Source organism: Manacus candei, unplaced genomic scaffold, assembly GCF_025592945.1.
Source record: "Manacus candei isolate 608988 ecotype Guabito, Panama unplaced genomic scaffold, ASM2559294v1 h1tg000005l, whole genome shotgun sequence".
In the NCBI taxonomy this organism is placed as follows: Eukaryota; Metazoa; Chordata; class Aves; order Passeriformes; family Pipridae; genus Manacus; species Manacus candei.
In genome coordinates, this window is record NW_026138053.1 from 21,558,805 (window position 1) to 21,579,975 (window position 21,171).

At 41.6% G+C, this 21,171-nt stretch overlaps 1 protein-coding gene across 2 annotated transcripts in view; it reads right to left on the minus strand.

The window, feature by feature from the left end:
• The window catches only part of TEDC1 (tubulin epsilon and delta complex 1), a 72,090-nt gene that overhangs the window by 38,720 nt on the left and 12,199 nt on the right, over positions 1-21,171 (minus strand). For both annotated transcript variants that reach the window (XM_051805151.1, XM_051805141.1), the window contains exons 4-5: positions 11,634-11,804; positions 5,923-6,021 (exon numbers count right to left, since the gene is read on the minus strand). In XM_051805151.1, coding sequence (XP_051661111.1) covers positions 5,923-6,021; positions 11,634-11,804 — 270 coding nt within the window. The remainder of the gene's footprint in view (positions 1-5,922; positions 6,022-11,633; positions 11,805-21,171) is intronic.

Genomic DNA, 21,171 nt, shown 5'->3' on the forward strand with positions numbered 1-21,171 from the left:
TGGGGGGGATTGTTCTCCACCTTTACAATCTCATTCGCAGCAACACGGTCTCTCCTCACCTTGAGAACCGGTTCACACTACAATCTTTCTGTGAAGAGCTCACACAGACCCCGGCATAACACCGAGTAAAATGAAACCGTGAAGATTTCTGTGGCGTCGGGACTGGCCAAGGAGGGATTTTGTACAGAAAATGCACAAAAGTTAAACCAAAACAAGAAAATCCCATGTTTTCACAAACATTCACAAGCCTCAATGTGGTTCCTCTTATGCTGTATTATTTTTTATGCAGCATCCACTTGAAAAAATTCAAGTGTTTTTTTTTTACAAAAAACCCTGAAACACGATGACAAATAGGCAAAGCTGCCCTTAATTAGAACAGTAGTTACAACAAAAAATACTGTCCCATGATGAAAATGACAGAACTATGGCTTTTACTAAGGGAATGAAGAAATACACATACAAAAAGCTAAGGGCCAGATCAAACAGAATTAGCTACCAGAGCATCACAGAAGATTTTGAATCTATGATAATTTATAGCAAGGAAGGCAGTTTGTCCTTGAAGCTCAAGGACATTTTTTCATTAAAGAACAAATATTTTTTCTGGAATTTACATGCAGTACAAGCCTTCACTTTCTGAATTAACCTTCCACACAGCAGCACCACTGTCTATAGGATTAATGTAATTTTTTTCCACTGGTATCTACACTCTGAGAAATATGTTCTTCGACTGCTTCTTGTACAAGAGATGGAAGGACATCATAAAATATCAGATGGCTCCCTAACAGGCTCTTTGAGATTCAAATAAGGTTACATTATTCACCCCACCATATAAGACCACAACAAGGTTGATTACAGAAATACTACTACAGGTCTGTGTCAAATCAATAATGTGACACGGTGTCAAGCTTATCAGAGAGTTTTAACTGTTTATTTTCATTTAGCACCTGCCTGCAGCGTGTGTCACCACCAGGAACATTCCATGAGGTCCCAAACCATCAGCACAAGGACACCAAATATAGCCTGGGACACAGCAGCTGGAACTATCCTGCCATAGTTACTCCCATTTCATCCAAGAGGGTCAGCAACTTAGGATCCACTTCTGGAGATAATGGAATACCACAGTAATTATTCAGCAGCCAACCAAATAACTTATATTAGCTAACAGACCTCCCTTTTGCACCTCTGCCCTCACACACATGCCAGGAGGTGGTGCTGTCCCTCAGATGCTCTGAATACACTCGTTGCTCTTTCTGTGTAAAATATTTATGCAGATAAAAGACTTCACTAGATTAGGGGGACTTTATGCAAGTGCCCAAGCCCACGTGTGCATGCACGTGACAACAGCTGAAGATTCAAATTTCATGCAAAGTAACTAGTAAATGCACAGTCAACAATTTTAAAAATTCCAACTTTATCAGTTCCTAATGATCCCAATTTGAATGCACTTGTTCTGAAAGGCACAGAAACTCTTTAGTGCTTTGCATGAATTCAAATCATTGGCTGTAACTCACAGAGAATAAAACCTGTTGTGTCACCCATCTGTAACAGCCATCTGGGACAGATGTTTTAAATGAAAACTGCCACGAGATTTAGGGTTCACAATCAACTGATCATACATCTTGATCATTTACCCCCTGAATGACCCAATAAGAAATTATGGATCCCACCTGACTGAAGGAAGCAATACTTTACATTGGCTTCCTTCCCTGATACATCAACAGCCCAGAAAGAGGATCAGTGCTACGCCTGCACCATCCTATCCCATCCTACCCAACCCCTGCTGCTTGGAGTGCTAAAGCTCACCTGAATTTTTTATGGGCATGGAATTGATGATTCATTATGTATGCAAAGTCAGGCAGACTACTTGTTTGCTCCTATTTACTTGCTACCAAGGATCTTAGTTTCTTAAGCCAAATAAATCACCCTTAAAACATGTTAACAATCAACAAGCATAAATATTTTTCATATATTTCTGAAACAAAATTATTAGCTATTCACATCCAAGTTCTGTCAACTCTATTGCATGTCCATCTGGCAGACAGTTGCATTATTTATTTGCTGTCACACTTAATAAATTGATTTACTGGCATTTAAAGATGCCATCTTTACTCATTACAATTTCAATGATCACTTCAGCACTGCCAGCATTGTACCAATGACCTGAGTTTCAACATTTAATCTCTACTTAGATTGAATTCCACATATAAAGCAGTATATGAAGAGACAGAAGACGCTGAAAGACTATGCTGTTCTCATGCAAAGTTCATTGATCTCTATATGGTAACAATTTGATGAGAAAGTTAATTTAGGGACTCAGCTGCAACATACATTTTGCAAGCTCAAGGTAAACTTCAGAACTGGTGACATTGCAATGAAGAATTAAGGTAAATAGGTTTGATAGACAAGAATGGGACTATATTAAAAATTAAAAGCTACCCAAGTGGTCACACATCACAGCCAATGTCCTTACAGCCGCAGGAGGAATGAGACCACATCCTCAGAGACAATTCTTACTGCCCAGCAAAGTTTGGGGCAGATGCTGCTTACCCTCAGCCACATCTTCTTCATGCTCTTCCAAGTACACTTCCAAATTATTTTAGCTGCAGTGCCAGAGACCAGAACTCCATTTCTGCCCCGAGATATTTCAGGCTGGCAAATAGCAGCAGCACCCCAACTGTACCCCAGTTTATTAAGGGAATCATTTAAAAAACGGATCAGCTTGGAAAATGCATCAAAACACAAGACATTTAAGATGCTTTGGACTATCTTCTAGGACACTGTAAGTGACATGTGCAAGAGATTTTCAAGAAAAAACACAATGACCACCCAAGCTCCCTGTACGTGTGCCCAGTTTGTTCGCTCCAACACAGCCTGGCAAGCAAACAGCTCCACAACCATCACCACTGGCTGAGGGGCTTCTGCTGAGAAGGTGACCACCAGTGTATTTCTGCAACACTCTGCAAGCCAGGGGGGCTCAAAAACACACAACAGCATCTTAGGAAGGAAAGGACATATGTGCGGAGGTCAAGAGCTAACATGAGCATGCACATGCACTTCAACTGGAAACTGAACTCCAGCTGAAATAACACCACCTCCCCTACACTGACACCCCTGGGCAGCATTGGAACTAAACACAGCAGTGACCTGCAACTCCCAGCCACACACACACACACACACACACATATATAACCACAGCCAAACCAAATGACAGGAAAAGTTGGAATTTTGATCATGTCCCACTGGAGAAAAACATAATTAAAACCATTAGGTTTGGAAAACTTCCAGCTCCGTGAATCTGACAAAGACATTTATGATGATAGAAGAATAATAATGTCCAGTAAAATCCCTGTACGTAAAAGCACTAAAAGAGTTTTATAGTCAGAAATCCAAGGGAAGAACATTTTATAGAAATTAATGTGCAACTCCTATAGAAAAGGAACAGCATGACTCTTCCATTTCATAAACTGAAGCTTAACTTCACAGCTCTCTATATCCTATGACACTTCTCCTGTCAGACTAAACATCTCTAATGTTTTGCTGCAAGAGCAACGTGTTCCACAGGATATTTTTGAGGAAAATTAACTCGAGGTTTCAATAAAAAGAGGGCAAAGTCCTTTCTGTGATAGTTAATTTCTGACGCTTCGATCCACTTTGCATTACTATGCTTTAGAGGATGCCTAAGATGAGAAGGAATTCATAACACCATCCACCAAGAGAGGTGCATTACAGTAAGGCATATTGACATGCTTGCTCTTTTTATCGATCCATGCAGCAGGTTCTTACTTGAAGTAACATAAAGAGAAATATCACATTACTTGAAAAGAAAAAAAACTATTTCACAGTTTTTGGAAAAAGCATTTGGCAGAGTGCTACCATCTGCACCAATATTTGAAAACCAAGCTACTCAAATATGCATAATGTACTTAATCTTAACAAGATATTTGAAAATTAGAGGCCTTTTTATTACATTTTCCAAAGCAGCATCACTTTGCATATTGAATATTAGATCCATCTGGAAAAGTGACACTTGAAACAATGATGCCTTTTCAAGTCCATACCACCTTGTTATATCAGGCTATTCATACATACCGAACATATGACTTCTGGAAGCTGCTTTTGGGAAATAAGGGTAAGGGGAGACAAAAACTACAAAGATTGCTCATATGGTGGCCATAAAAATGATGAGGCTCTCGAAAACATGTATACTGAAGTGTTGTGATCATTTCCTGCAATTTCGCCTGTTTATTTTAGAATCAGGCACATGAGAGCAGCTTAGAGGACACCTCCCTTCTTGAATGGGTTTGAGAGCTTCAAGAGGTTAAGAATTTCACAGCTGATTAGACTGACAAACAATTCCAATTTTGGATCAGTCCAAGCAGTAAGCGACATAAGAAAAGAATTTCCAACACACACGCACTGGAGCTGGAACCTGTTTGGGATTGCACCTGTCAGAGCCCACAAACTGGAGATAGACACTGTGGCCACTCATAGTTTATTTAAAGAAAACTTCTTCTGCCACCCTGCCTCTGTGCCTCTCAGTCATCACCCCGCTTTTGTTTCACGTATTTGCTGTTTAACCCTAGGAAATGTGGATTGAAGGCTCTACTCATTTTAACCAAGCAACATAGCTGCCAGCTAAACCTCCTTGACTACAGCACTTTACCTAACCACAATGCTTACAGTACAGAAGGATTCTTTCCATTTTATCCCGAGCCCCACCCTGAACAGTGCACCTGGAGCAGACATCCAGGAAAGGGGGCAGAGTGCAAGAAAAAACTCCTGGAATGATCAATTAACAGAGTAGTCAAAACCAGTTAGGCTTTGCAGGAGCATTGTTACGCTTTACTGTCACAGGTCAGTGCCATAATCAAGGTAAGGCTTTGGGAAAAAGGTAGTTGCAAAGTCCTTCTACACAGCCAGTAAGTTTCTAATAGCAGCCTGTCATACCTTACAGACTTTTGTAAGATCTGGAAGACTACAAAGTATAGACTTCAGAGCAATGTGCTGCTGTGTGTTCCAAGCTGCTGAGCAAACCGTAGGAGAGGGACTGCAAAGCAGAAGCAAAAAAGGAACCTCAAGTTGACTTAAAGCCATTTGCTCTAGAAAAACAATAATTTTCCTGGAAAATGTTCTAAACAGATGAATTTTATCAAGAGGCTGGATGTGAGCTGTTCATCCAAGAAATGCTCAGTAATGAAAGACTAACATGCACTTTACTTTAGGGGGTTTGAACATAACACTATCCTCCCACCTTCGAATCAACTGCTCTGAACTTCTTTGTGCACAATATTTACAATGCCCGCTTTTGTTCTTATGCTAGCAGCAGAAAGAATACCTTCTTTGAGCAAACAGACCTGGGTAGACTGCAGAAATTTGCCAAATATTGATTTTGTTAGGGATGAGCTTAAAATTTCCACCTTGCTTCAGCTTCACACAGAATGAACTTTTACAAACTGATTTTTAAAACAAATGTATTATACTGTATTAAAAGAAGTGAATTATACTACTTCAAACAATAAACTGAAACATCTATTATAATTGAGAACAGCAGAAATCTACACTTAAGGGTAAAACAGTACACTAGAAAAATGATGTCCTAAGAGGTTCTCTCTGAATACATTAGGGAAACACTTTACTCTAAGGATGACTGAGCATGGAGCAGGTCACTTTGGGAAGCTATGGAGTCTCCAGCCTCAGAGATATTAAAAAGCCATCTGGACGTGGCCTAATACCTTTGAGTTTATGTTCTATCAAACCAGATTTGGTGAATACAAGTTATAACTGAGGAAACTGACAATTCAATATATAAGCCCGTACTTCTGTTGGAAACCAAGTTAAAAAAATGTTACAGGGAATGCAGTCTTCTCCTGAACAACATCTGTGTAAAGCATACCAAGCATCCAAGAATTACAGAAGCATTACCTGCTTGTAGTTCTCTGGTTGTCTAACAAGATCTGTTTCCGTGACAGAAAAATGTCCAAGGACCTGGTCCACATGGGAGCCACTAGTGAATAAATGGATCTGAAATAGATTGATTTAAAAGATATTTGTCAGTGCAAGGACCAGACCATTTGCAAGATCATTAGCTAACATCTAACAGTTGGTATGGATTGGAACGGTGATGTGAACCAGTGGTTACAAGCCCATTCCCAATGTAACTACTACCACCAATACAACAGACCTTTTTAAAATAGCCAGAATGGAAAGGATGAACATGCACCACAATTATCTCACAAAACAGTCCATCTGGTAGTGTTACCACATGCAGGCACTGCAATCGCTGATGCCACAGTAAAACTGAAAGATTTCTCTTTGCATCCTGTCCTAAAGTCATTTTCCTTCCAGTACACATGCTCTTGCTCTTGTGCATAGCATGAAAGGAGAAACCATTTACACAGATAGCAGGAGTCTTAACAGAGTTAAAGGATACCCTCAGAATAATTTTTTATTTCTTCCTTTAAAGTAGAAAATGCTACTTAGTTACAGTAAGTTTCTCTTTTGCTGCTACACACTTGGCTTTTGCTTACCAAGACCTTGTCCCAGCTGCACTGGTGCTGGTATCATCAATTACTTGATGAAGAAGCTTCCCAAGTTAGTCAAGGGAACAATAAAAAGCAATTCCTCCTATTCAGAGCTGATCCCTTTGTTACTGTAATAACTGCAGCTGCCAAACAAGATAGCAGTGCACATTTGTCAGACAATCACTCATATTTCATTAATATTTCTGCCAGAAGACAGAGAATGTTTCCTGCTTTTCTTTCTTTATTCTAATATGAACTTTATCACACACTTGGGTATTGACAACTATTTTAAAGTTGACAGGCACTGGGTAATTATCAACCCTTCCGTGAAACTTCAGAATATTTTAGCGTTCCTTTCCCAAAACTCACTTCTGGTGGCAACCATCTGTCACATGTGCAGAGCTATGCGAGTTTAAAAATAAAAGAGCACCTCCCCACACAATGTTCTTCCTTTCTTCTTGCCACTCCCCTCCCTGCTGCATTCTTGTGCAACCGGCTGCCAAACCTTTGGGCCCCACTAGCAATGAATTCCAGCCCATCTTCAAATGTACGTGGCAGCAGCATCACTGGCTAAAGCCCAAAACAAATACACTGAAGATGTAACAACAGAGTAATAAGGTGTTCCCCTGAGACCAGTCTAGATGGATACTGGAATAATCCAGTATTTGTATTTTTGCTATCTGTTACTGATAACCACGACGTACCGAAGATAAAACAACGTTTAAAGAGGGAAACTGTACCAAGGTAAAAGCAGCAGGTGAAAGGGTGAGAGACAGAGCACGTATAGCTGTTGCTTCATGGCACTGGAATACACCAAGGTGGAGGCAGGAATCAGACTCTGATTTAACCTCACACTGACCTTGGCATGAGAGTACAGGCACAGCCCCCCACTTAGCACCACTTCTGGGGAGTTTCCAGTACCAACTCCTAAACGCCCTTGAGTTTAGACAAGCTGCTCTCCCTGCAGGGTGTCTAATCCACCTAAGAGAAGATGAAAAGGGGGCTTGTTCATAGCTCACACACATTTGCATGAGAGGAAAAAATTCCACTGCATCAAAGGATGTGCTTTTGAGATCTAATGGTAGATTCGATTTAGGAAAAAAAGGAAAGATTTTTCAAACCAAATAGACAAGAAATATACAAATAACCACTGTAGTAATTTACAGAGGAACATGGTAGATTCTTCATGTCAAGACAGAGATGCATCTAACAATTGCAGTTTAGCTCACTCAAGAATTACTGACAATGAGGTAATTACCCAGCACCAGTCAGTCTCTGCCCTCTATTATTCAGAGATCAAGACTTTATCCTTGTTCCTTTACTCTTACCACATCATCAGGTATATAGATATGACCAATCCAATCCACTGCACTACATCTTATTTTATATTGTTTATTTTAGGAGAAGGCACAAGAAATCACTCCATTCAAAGGTAGTGGCTCTCAGTGCTCCTCTGCATTCTTACCGACAAAACAAAACTCTTACAGTTTCCAATCATATTATAGCCCTTATTGTTGCCTTACCATGATCTGATAATTCCAATCATGCTGAACTCTTCTTCTATTGTCAAGAATTCCATTTAATATCATTTTACTCTTACTAACCTATATGCACAATAAGATATTCACCTACTTAAAAAAAAATTAATCTCTGAACCTGATTTAACCTTCCACTATTTCAGGATGGAAGATAGCTAAAAATACCCCCAGGAAATCCATCAGTTCTGCACAAACTCACCTGTTAGGCTCTTTCTTTTCACATGCTGATCATGGAACAGTGCATTTAACAGACCGCCCAAAAAATGCCAGTCTGAAACTATAGAGTTCCTACCTGCTTTTCTGAAACTATGTAAGGCTTCTCATGCACATTTTTTAAGGCAAAGCTGTAACTCAGAGACTAAATAACAACAGCTGCTCTCTCCCATGAATTCAAGAGGGATCAAAAACTGAGCAGACAGATATTCCTCTGGCACTTGGCAGAAAGAGGGAGAAACAGAATAGGAGAACCAAGAGGCTTGCCTTCACACGGTAATTGATCCTTCACGTTTCCATGTCATTTGAAGGCATATCAGGTAAATATGTACCGCTGAGAATTTCGAGGGAATTATAATGGTATCACTACATTATACTTTCAAAGCGAGCCAACCTGTCCGCAACGAGAAGCCATTATAATGTTACTCAACAGCTCATACCCTCAGGCTGCAAAATTCCTCAGCAGCAGAGAGGTTAAGATTTCCCTGAGGAAGCCTTCCTACTACAGCAGGACATGTGTGCGTCTGTAGGCTTCAACATGCCTTCTGGGAGCTGAAATCACTGAAAAGCAGCTCATCAGAAGAACTAGCAGAGAGGAACAGCCAGTCAGACCACCTAACAAGCAATTTGCAGCACATAACCAGCTGTAGCTCCAGGGAGGCTTCCCTCTTCCGCAACCTGCTCTGGGTACTGCAGAACTTCACACCATCAACCTTAAGTGGCAAGGGCAGGACGGAGTAGATAGAGGCCCCAGCAATATCCATACTGAAAAAGAGTGGAAGAGCAGTCATCTTCTGAATAAGCACATATTTTCCAACTGTGGTGTTTTTTTCTCAGAAAGCCCCAAATAGAGCACACGGTATTTCAGAGCCCGCGTGAGTCACAGAATGAAATCTGTGTGAGTGTCGCCACTAGTTGGCAAGAATTATGGCTCATGATCAGCAGTAAATAAGACTGTTCCACAGCTGAGATAGATAACCTGGTAAGTTATTAAACAGAGCAAGTAAAAGCCATAATTATCATTTTGTAGAGAAAGCCCTCTGTAAATCTGTCAGCATAATTAAAAAACATAACACTCATTAGCCTTTTGCACACTGTGTTTGTGGTTTATTAGAAAAAAGGAGCGGCTCACGTAGAGGTCATATTGGGTCAGCTCAGCCTTCAACACATGCAATAGTTTAAAAGTTTTGAAATTAATGCACCAGTAGGAGGAATTTCTCCAGAAAGAGTCATGAAATATCAATTACAGTTTAGGCAGCTGTTAAATTGTGCAAGTATGTTATATTTTGTGTTACTGTAAATGTTAACATTAATGTGGCTCTGTAGTGAAGTCCCTTCAAAAGTCTCTTTTACCTTCCAATTCTCCTGCTTTTAATTCAGACTAAAATATAAATCAGGACATTGCACTTCATTACAGCACTGAACAGAACTCCCACAGCTGCACACATGTATTTGAGCACACATAATATCAGTGTGGGATCACAGAGGGAGGGAGGTTGGGCTCTGTTCTACCCTCCTCTGTTTACATCCGTGGTGGCAGCCCCTCTACACACTGCAAAACAGCCTAACCACCAGAGTCATCACCAGCACCACTACTGCTTTCAGTTTAGTCCAGTGATGATTGTTGGAGAAGGCAGTAATGGCAGCTTTAGGAAACTGGATGAACAGACAAACAATCTCCTTCCTGCTTATTCTTCCAGATTCTGGAAATCATGGTCCAGGGACCTGGCACCATAACTAACCTGTCTCTTAGATTTGTCCGACTGTAGCTGTCCTAACTTTCGAAGACGTTTTTCCTTCAGAGATAAAAAATAAGTCCAAGTTTATTTCAAAGTACAGCCTCCCCCAGGAAGGTCATCATCTCCTCATCTCCCCTGTCAACAAGTTTAGCATGCTGCCAATCAGCACCATCTCTTCATTATTTCGGTGTTTGATCTGGACCGCTGAGAGTATCTCTGCTCGTACTTGAGGTCTTAGGTTTGCCCTGCTCTTAATTCTTCCTTGGGCTCATTAACTGCAAGCTGAGGCACTGGAGCTGCCTAATGACTTGTTACTGTCAAGTACTACATAAATCAGACAGCTGATGATGGGTTATGGAGGTATTTGCCTCACCTACTATAAAAATCAACATACCCTGCACAGAAGTAGCTTATCAGGGGGAGAAGATGCCAATCATTTCACTTGGGTTTCACCTCTCTCAATAACATCACAGTCTGTAATCACAATGAAAAGCCAAGGACTACACCTGTACTTACAGTGAATTGTTATCTTTTGCTCCCAGGTCAGGGAAGCACATCTGCAGTGGTCAATGCAAAGCAAAAGGTTATTTTAGATGCTGCACACAGAGTACCTGATCTTTCCCCTGGTGCTGTCAATCAGACATCTTCCCTAGCAATCAGTTCACAGAAAGAACAAAATGTAACCTCGTTAGTTTTCAGCACTGCTCCGTCAGACACAGGATTAAAACCAAGAAGGCACCTTCATTCAAAGGTGAAGATGATCCTGACAACTTTCTGATAAATGTTCTTGGAGAAGAAATTTCCCAAAACTGTTTTTAGTCTCAAAAAAAAGAGGTTTTCTGTGAGGATTCTGGGTACAATAATAACTGACTCCATTTAAGTTATCCGAAGAGGTAAGAATGGAAAAAGGTGGCCCAAGGAAAACAATGCTTAGTAACTTATAAGACTGTCTTCAGAACCAGATTTTTACTTTGTCTCTGCAGTCACCACCACTGTCAACTCTGGGACTGAAGGCTGTTTCCATCCTAAACAGACATAATGCTCCCAGATGTGTGTGATTTCCAGACAGGCATATAAACATTCATAACCAGAAACAGAACTGGAATCTTAGCAATGCAGAGATTATTACTGACCCCTGATTTAAAACCAGGCTGATTCTGGGTTCTGCTCAGATGTAGCCTAGTACTTTGGAATGGAAAACTGCATTTTATTTTGCTATTACTTTCCATATTTGTGCTCAGTATTTTGAATCCACTTTTCCAGGGAAGTTAAGAGTTCTGAATCACTACTTCTTGTCTGTGGGACCAGAATGCTCTGTCTTGTTTCTACCAGGCATTTTCTAGAACAATCAGAACAGCCTATGGTTGCAGAAGTGACTAATGTGCAAACCTGCAAAGGACACTTTTATACAATTATAACTTTACAAACATAACTGTACATATTGCATTTTCTCATGGTTCTGCTGCACTGGGGAAAGGTGGAGGTATTCACATTTAGAGTAATTCACTCTTATCTACAGAAAAGGCAGAACTAGCAAACAAGAATAATTTGTACATTTAGCTCCAGCTGACAAGGCTTTTAAATAATAAACAACGTCATAGTGGGTTAGAAGAATCATTTACCTTGTGCAAAAGTTTGCACTGCTCTTGGTGCTGAGCATGCAGACTCTGCCATTGGAACCTCAGCCTCCCATTTAACCACTGAAGGTATCGAACATCCACTCTGTCTTCCAGCCCACATTCAGGTGTTGTTTCAGGTATACCCTTCTGGATGTTAGGCAGATCATCTTCACACTAAAAGGAGAAAAGAATACAAAAACGTTTTAAATTAGTTTGAACACTTTCAAGTCATTTGGTAGTGAAAAACATACAAGCTATATAGGCTAGAGAGGGAAAAAAAACCCCAACAATGAAGTCAATTTCAGCAGCACAGAGAAATTGTCATCTTTTAGAATACAGGACTGGGAACAGCCTAAACAAGTAGAGAAGTGTGGAATAAATATCAGCTTCTCAGCTGTGACTTGGTGAGCCGTCTCCTCTCCCATCTTTCATTTTCCATACCCAGGAAGACACTGTGTTCCTGAGACAGCAAGCATGTTCTTTACCCAGATGGGAAAAATCACATTTGACTAGATTCTAATATGTCAGAGAACAGATTTAGCTCCTCCAGTGTCTTCCTGAGACCCTATTTTGTAAATCAATGACTTATATAAGGACAAAATCGTGGGCCTGTGCTTACCCAGCTATTTTCTTTTCTCCATCTAGCACTTCCCATCTGGCAGGATAGAGGAAAAGAAAAAACGATGCAGCTGGCAATGGCCTCAGAGGCACTCCCGGCTACAGTTTTATCGCCTGTCTTGCTTGTCTTGCCTTTCTCTAGAGTAATTTGGAAGGAAGAAGGGTGTCTCCGTTTAACGAGATAGAAGTGTTTGCTAAGGAGGGTAAGTTATGAAGAAGACCAAGCTCCTCCCCCTAAGTAATTATAAATCTGAAATTGAGAGAAGCTGTAACAATATCCACCCCAAATTTTTTCATACCAACGCACTATATCAAATTAAACCTTTCCAACCATATAAATACATACATTACCCCAACTATACACATATTACAAATATCTACATACAAATATAGGCACAGTGTTATGCACAGTTCACCCAAAGATAAGGTCCCCTTGGCGTACACATCATGTTTCTCCATCTTACTGCATTATCCACCAAGTGCAGCCTGGTCCTCAGGTGTATTACAGGAACTTCATCTATGGTGTAAAGGGACTCTGACTGGGCAGGGCCAGCTTGACTGACAGAGCCTCTAGTGTTGACTAACCATGTAGCCTTTGCTAGGTGCTGATCCCAGTGCTTGAAAGCTCCTCCACCCAAAGCATTCAAGGTGGTTTTCAACAGTCCATTATACTGTTCAGCCTTCCCTGCAGCTGCTGCATGGTATGGGATGTGGTACACCCACTCGATGCCATGCTCCTTCACCCAGGTGGTAACAAAGCTGTTCTTGAAATGGGTCCCACTATCTGACTCAATCCTCTCTGGGGTGCCGTGTCACCACAGGACTTGCTTTTCAAGGCCCAGGATGGTATTTCGGGCAGTGATGTGGGGCACCTGATGCATCTCCAGCCATCCAGTGGTGGCTTCCGCCACAGTGAGCACAGAACGCTTACCTTGGTGAGTTTGTGGCAGTGTGATGTAATCAACCTGCCAGGCCTCCCCGTATCTATACTTACTCCAACATCCACCATACCACAGGGGTTTCACTCTCTTAGCCTGTTTAATGGCAGCACGTGTCTCACAATTATGGATAACCTGGGCAATAGTGTCCATGGTTAAATGCGCCCCTCAGTCTTGCACCCATCTATAGGTGGCATCTCTGCCCTGATGGCCTGAGGCATCATGGGCCCATTGAGCTAGGAACAACTCTCTCTTGTGCTGCCAATCCAGATCCACCTGTGACACCTCTACTCATGCAGCTCGCTCTGCCTTTTCATTGTTGCGATGCTCCTCATTGGCTCAGTTTTTGGGCACGTGGGCATCTACCTGGCAGACTCTCACAATCAGCTTCTCTGCCCAGGTGGCAATGTCTTGCCACATATTGGCAGCCCAGATGGGTTTCTCTCTGTGTTTCCAAATGGCCTTCTTCCATCTATCCAACCACCCCCACAGATCATTGGCCACCATCCATGAGTCAGTGTAGAGGTAAAGTCTTGGCCACTTCTCTCATTCAGCGATGTCCAGGGCCAGCTGGACAGCTTTGAGCTCTGCAAATTGACTCGATCCACCTTCCCCTTCAGCAGCTTCTGCAATTTGTCATGTGGGGCTCCATACAGCTGCTCTCCATTTTCGGTTCGTCCCTACAATGCAACAGTGAAAAGGGTGTGGTGTGTTTCTCCCTCTGGCAGTTGACTGTATGATGGAGCTTCCTCAGCCCGTACCACCGGCTCTTCTTCTTCATCTACTAGACTGAAGTGCTCACCTTAAGGGCAATTTGTGATGATTTCGAGGATCCCAGGGCGATTCAGGTTTCTGATTCAGGCGCACTGTGTGATCAGAGCAATCAACTTGCTCCATGTAGCATCAGTGGCATGATGTGTAGAGGGCGCCTTTCCCTTGAACATCCAGCTCAACACTGGAGGTCAAGGCGCCAGGAGGAGTTGTGATTCTGTGCCAATCACCTCTGAGGCAGCTTGCACTCCTCCATAAGCTGCTAGGATCTCCTTCTCTGTTGGGGTGTAGTTGGCCTCAGATCCTCCGTAGCTTTGGCTCCAGAATCCAAGTGGGTGGCCTCGGGTCTCGCCAGGCACCTTTTGTCAGAGTCTTCAGGAAGGACCATTATCCTCAGCTGCAGAATAGAGTATGTTCTTCACATCTGGCCCAAGGGCTACAGCGTGGGCAATCTCCTCCCTGATCTGTTCAAATGCTTGCTGCTGTTCAGGGCCCCAATGGAAATCATTCTTCTTACAAGTTACCAGATAGAGAGGGCTTACTATCTGACTGTACTCGGGGATGTGCATCCTCCAGACACATAATACTGGCACCCAGGAAGGCTTGAGTTTCCTTCTTGCTGGTCAGTGGGGCCATCGCTGTGATCTTGTCGATGACTTCTGCTAGGATCTGACGACGCCCATCTTGTCACTTCACCCCCAGGAACTGGATCTCTCAGGTAGGTCCCTTGACCTTACTTTTCTTTATGGTGAAACCGGTTCTCAGAAGAATCTGGATAATTTCCTTTCCTTTCTCAAAAACCTCCTCTGCTGTGTCCCCCCATATGATGATGTCGTCAATATACTGCAGATGTTCTGGAGCCTCACCCTTCTCTAGTGCAGCCTGGATCAGTCTGTGGCAGGTGGTGGGACTGTGTTTCCACCCCTGGGGCAATCGGTTCCAGGTGTACTGCAACCCCTCCAGGTGAAAGAGAACTGCAGCCTACACTATAACAAAGGGAGAAGCAAAGAGTTTCCATCTGTTCATCTTGTCCCGCTTTCCTTCTGCTGCAGATAAAAAACCCAACAACAACCAACACCTTCATCTACTGGATGAAATTTTTGCTTGGCCAACAGCATAAAGCAACACATTTCTATCATATCTCTTTCCCAAGGAACATAGGGGGAATTCCACCTCCTCCAGCCTCTTGCACAAAGAGATCATTCACATGTACAAACAGATCTCTCCATTTTCAGCTGACTCCTGCAGATTGCAAATTAAAGGGGGAAGAAGACATGGGTAGTTTTACTTCTGATGCTTGTAACACCATTTAAAGTAAGGCTGTCAGTTTCATACAGTCTACAGAAATCACACACAATAAACACAACCCATAATTCCAAATTTTTTTACTACAACATATCACAAGAAATAGAAATAACACAGAACTGCAAAGACTTGATTATTCAGAACAGGTGTCTGATAGGTAAGGATCTGCCTCCCAGTTCTTGGACCCTCAAGACATTTCTTTAAAGTGGAAATTTAAAAAGCCTACTTGAAATATGACTGTTTTCAAGAAAACACTTAAGCACATATTTGGACCCACAGACCTTGATGGTATTTAAACATATGTGCTTCCCTGCTTCACAGATTTCCACGTTCAATAACATCTTTAAAAGATCCAGTTGGCAGGCAAAGCTGGAATGTAATTTAGGATCCAAACTGGAAGTAACAATGGAAACTGTAAAATTAAGAGAGTTTAATCTTGCTTTAAATGCACATTTCAACAGAAGTGTGTCTTTCAACAGAAGTGTGTCTATAACCATGATCAAATAACCCCCTAACCCTTCTTTTAACCTAAAATATCACCAGTTGACAGAGTCTCTAATACAATGAGTGTTCCTATTATTTATAAGTACAAAAATGCTGTTCTGGTCACATAACAAAATGTATCAATGTTACAGGTTTTTTCCCTTTGCTCTGTAGCTCAGATAAACACAGGCTATAAATCACAGAGGTGCAGGGTTGGTAAAGGGCTTTTCCTTTTAAAGACACAGATTCATCTTTAACAGCAACAAAAAAAAGACAGTATCCCCTTTGTGCCAACTGCAATGCTCTTCTTTTTCCTCTGCTCCTTCAGCTCCTGAACCAAGGCACTGTGTCCTTGGGCACTGCAGTCCTAGCCAAGTACCTCCGTGGTTCAGACTGTCTTGCCCCAACCAGGAGACTATGAAACCATAGAGCTTTGATTAACAAGTTGCCCATAAACATCATAAGCCAAGCAACTGGATATTAGCCTCTACAACAGAGAAAACACATGTGTAAAGAACATTAAAAAAACCTCACATAAGCAGCCAGAAAGCCACAAGGCCAAAGACAGACTTGGGAATCCCAGATTAAAATCTGCATTTTCCATAATTTACAGTTCTGCTCCAACTTCCCTGTTAAGAGGTTTCAGAACAGCCCAAATACTGCTCTCCTGCGGATTGATCTCAGAAAGGAATGGCATTAGACTGAATTGCTTTGGCAGTACAGTGACAAACACCATGCAGAGCTAATTTTATTGTAGCAACCTGCCTTATTAATATTAAAATTAGGAAGCCAGCCAATGCATTTTTAACAGGATCTCTCCATTATTTATTCCACAAACTGCACAAAAAACATAATTTTGCTATGAAATACTTAGCCTGGCATAAAGTAAACAAGGTAAAAAAAAAAAAAGTCTTACATATTATACTGTGACCTCAATTTCTAGTCCCATCTTTACAAACTAAGTCTATTTATTGCTCTTCCAGTGGGAGAAAAATCACTAAAATACCAGACTAATCTAGAGCCTTTGCTTCAAATACCACTGTGAATTTATCTAATCTATGCAGCAATACAGGTACACACCTACCTTCACTTCTGAGATACAAAAGTACATCTTTTTTAGTCCAGTATATAAAGAGAGCAGCCAAGGCAACTACCCAGACACCTTGATGGCTTTCCCACACTTGGAACACTCCACACCAGTTCTGGAAGAGATCATTTTATAGCCACTTACCAGAGAATTGTTTTGCTTGCAAATTGTTTGCTGCAATTAATGTTTCTCTTTGATTTCATTTCAGAGAAGGCATCCAGCTACAGAATGGTGCACAGGCTTGCAATACAAAATCCATACCAACACATATCCATATTCTCATCACCATGTCAAGTCTATTCCCATCAGACTGGTGATAACCAAACTAGTCTTGCCAAACTGGACAATCTGGACCTGCCAAAGCACCTGTGATTAGTGTAACTTAAGCAGAAGTCAGAATGAACCCCCTCAATTCCACTGTAACTCACCCCAAATGAGCTTTCTATCCTAAAAGCTCAAAGTACTGTTGTTAAATTTCAATATGCATTTATTGGTAAGGCTCAGAAAAGCAAGCACAAGCCTGATAGAAGTGACAAGCATATATTTACATAAACTCCTTCAAGCCAATTCCTGAACTGTCACCCTGCCCACACTTCACCAGAACCAGCTCCTGTGTGGTAAAAGATCAGGCAAATAAACAGTGAAGACGATAACAAATACACACTCCAGGACACCATCCATCACCATCCCAATTAAGGTAGCTCACAAACTACAGAACCTATCCCAAGCTCATAGACACATCTCTGGCTTTGTCAGAGCTGAACACGGTTTATGTCCTAAAATCATATATTTAAAATTTTTTTGCAAGGCAGACTAGAAATCAGTCTCCAATGCCACATGAGTTTTCCCCTAAGCATTCCTCCCCAGGCTATTTCAAGTCAAATTGTTACGAAAAAAGGTGCCAGATAATACTCAAAACGTGTCAGACTTGCGCTTATACAATGCAGCAAGTGCAAAAAAAGGCCAACACTGCCAAAGTCCTCATAGCAGAATTGTTCTGAGCAGACAAGTCAGATTCACAAAACACACTGAACTGAAAAAAGCCATCAGATATAAAAGTATTTAGAGGAAAAGAATAAGGGGTGGGAGAAAGGAGGGTGTGAAAATAGACACGGTGATATATCAATTTTCATCTACATTCCACACATCTGAGCAAACAATTTGCATGCAACGTGCTTAGAGTGAAATTAAAGATTACAGAGTTCCAACTTTTACAGCAGAAATGAAGCTTTTCTTTTCAGTTTGAAATACAAAGTAATGCCATGTTACCAGAAGTCAGAGAACAGGTCTACCAAGAGTGGATTGGAGATAAATTAAACAAGCACTTCATCACATAGCTTCTAAAAGAAAAATGCAATCATCGGTGTGTTTGCAGACGTGTGAGAAGAGAGCATTTTTTGCACTGCTTACTCCATTTGAGGATTTCAGTGATCTGGTATGGAGTTGCTCTGTTCATACACTTTGAATTAAACAAACTCCAAATATTGTTTTAATGTAAAATTCCTTGCAGAGTCAGCAGTGATCTTATAATATGTCACAAGCAATGCTGTAGAGGTAACCTCTGTCGTGCAACTTCACCACCCTTTTACACCTTCTGTACTACTCCTACTGATACGGGAATCTTTAACACTTATAAATTTTTACCTTAATAAATTTACTATGCCCTGTACATGCAATGGAAAAGAAAAGGCCTGTGCTGCCTGCACTGCTGTAAGACAAGGCTATGGCAGGGCTGGAGATGCTCTTTTCTAACTACAAGCTGCCCTCTGTCGGTATAGGACAGGCCCCAGCCGCCTTCAGCTCATCCCTGGAGAGCAGAGTTGTGGCTTTTCCCTGGGCATCTTCTAAATCCCTCCAAGGATCAGCTCTCTGCTTCCACATTTGAACAGCCAGCAAACAAACTGCTGCTTACTTTACCCATGGAGAAACAAGCCTACAGAAACACGGATAAGACATTCAACCCACGGAGATCTGCACTAGGTCCTGTGCTAACTTCCTGACACTAATCCTTGAGCAGAGTAAAACAGAGCAACTGCCAGCTGAAACCTCCAATGCACATTCCCAGCCCATCCCTCACCTGCAGAGGAGCTACTCTGGGTCTAGACAGAAAATATTCACTCAGTTACCACTCAACTACACTAAGCACACAGCCTGGCATCACAAAGGTGGAAAGGAGCATATTTAGATCCTCACTGCAGGGCTCGGGAAAGGCAAAGCAACCACATAAATCAAGCCAATAAAGCCCTCCTGCAGCTCTTACTGAGCGCTCGCTCCAAACCACTCATAATTCAGACAATGGTTTTGATGTGACATAACATATGTTAAGTTCTGTAATTACACATCTTTAAACGGAGCATAATTTATTTTTTTTTTAAATTAAACACCATAGCCAGAAATAACAGTATCAGACATGCTTTCTTAATTAATACAGTCATATATCTATCTGCAGGAGGGGAAAATGTGAAAAGGAGCAATCTGAACAGATGAATGCAAAAGGGAAAAGCACTATTCTCATTAATAGCACCATAAACAACACTAATTGGATTTTCTCCTAGACAAGGTAGGATCCAGATTAAATTTATGCATGGAAAGATAGATGGTGTAAAAATCCACTCCCACATGATGCACGTACCAATTAAATCTCCAGATACTTGCACAGAAGGGTAAGTTTTCCACAAACATAAGTGCTCTAGAAGTTATGCTTACAGCATACTCAGCAATTAACCAAAAAAGTGAAATCCTGTGTTTCTGCAAGGCCTTTTAGCTTTCGAATTTCCCTGTCTTTTGTAAAAATTACTACTTACAACAGCACTCCCAAGAGCTTACTCTTGGCAAAGAGTGAAAAAGAGAAGGTGCTGAGGGAAGACAGAAAATGTGAACACAGCTTTTACCAATGCCTGCCTTGTTCAAACAAGACTGTCTGGCAGTAGCCACAGGCCTCAGGCATTAGAGCAAGTCAGCCCTTTATCCCGTCCCTCCTCACTCATTTGGGAGGTTATTTAAGAGCTCTGCAATACAGCAAAAGCACTATGCCTTCAAAAGAGCGTGGCAGCACTGCCTAATCTTTGGAGCTGCAAGGTTTTAAAGAACATGAAAATCCCAGTGCTCACTGCATTAAGTATTCAGACAAAACATGGAAACTAAATATACTAAGACAAACACATGACAGGGTAGATCTTAACTCGGAGAGCACTAAAGGGCTCAAGAAATGCAACACAGATAATGGCTTGTACTGCATTTCCTCTGCCTGCAGCTGCAGCCCTGCTTGCCCATGTGCATTTGCTCCACTGTGGGAAGCTGCAGGGCAGGGGTAGCCCATGGAGGGAGGCAGATGCAGCACTCTGCATCAGCAGCACACCTGGAGCCAGAGGCCAACAGGAGAAACAGTACCTGTCCTCCAGGAGAGGAGAGGCAGAGCTCTGCCATGGGTAGGAGCCCTGCCATGCCCCTCTTTGCACAGTCCTTCTGTTCTCCTGAGGAAAATGTGCTTTATTTCAAAGGATCCTCCAATGTGAGTTAAACCCAGATCACTTACAGTGTGACAGCAAAAGCAGAGGATGTTTGCATTTAAATTAAAAGGCTCCAAGGAGATAATCAGAAGGTACCCAAGGTACTGGCTGCTCCCCGTCACTGGAGGGCAGGAGAGGCACTGAAACGTGTTATAATCCCTCTGTTTCCCCAACAGCCAAGGAAGGAGCTCCCTACACTGGATTTCGGCAGAGTACCAATTTGGCCACACTAAATTCTATTAGCACACCAGTCCTCATCTTCTTCTCCCACAGTTCAAGTGACTCCAGTGCCTGTCAGCAAACCCCATCCAGAACATATCAGCTGTAATGTCAAGTTCAAGACATTTTGCATTTATTTGAAATTCAGACATTCTCAAAGAGGCAGCTGAGTCAATAAATTATAAGCTTTTCTGATCATTTCAGACTCATCTGCTAGAGCATTTTACTTTGACATTCTGTCTGGGGAAAAAAAAAATCCACCTCTTAATTGTGTATTCACTGTGTCAAGCAAAATGTTGGTAACTACACCTTTTCCAGCACAGCACAGGAAATTGTTTTTCATTGGGAAGAAGGTTCCATGACTAGTTCAAAGCATGAAATTAAAGGAAAAAAAAATTATAAGAAGGAATAGCATGTTCATATGCACACACAGAATGACAGGGAGTCAATTTCAGCTATCATTTGTAACTTGTGCTTTAACACACACACAAAAAAAGTGTATTTCAAGAGTCCAAACTGAAATGTGCTCCAGTTCTTGTATGGTAAAAATATATTCCTAATTTAATCACCTCTTCCACAAAATATTTTTAAGCCTACAGGCAATGTCAGTA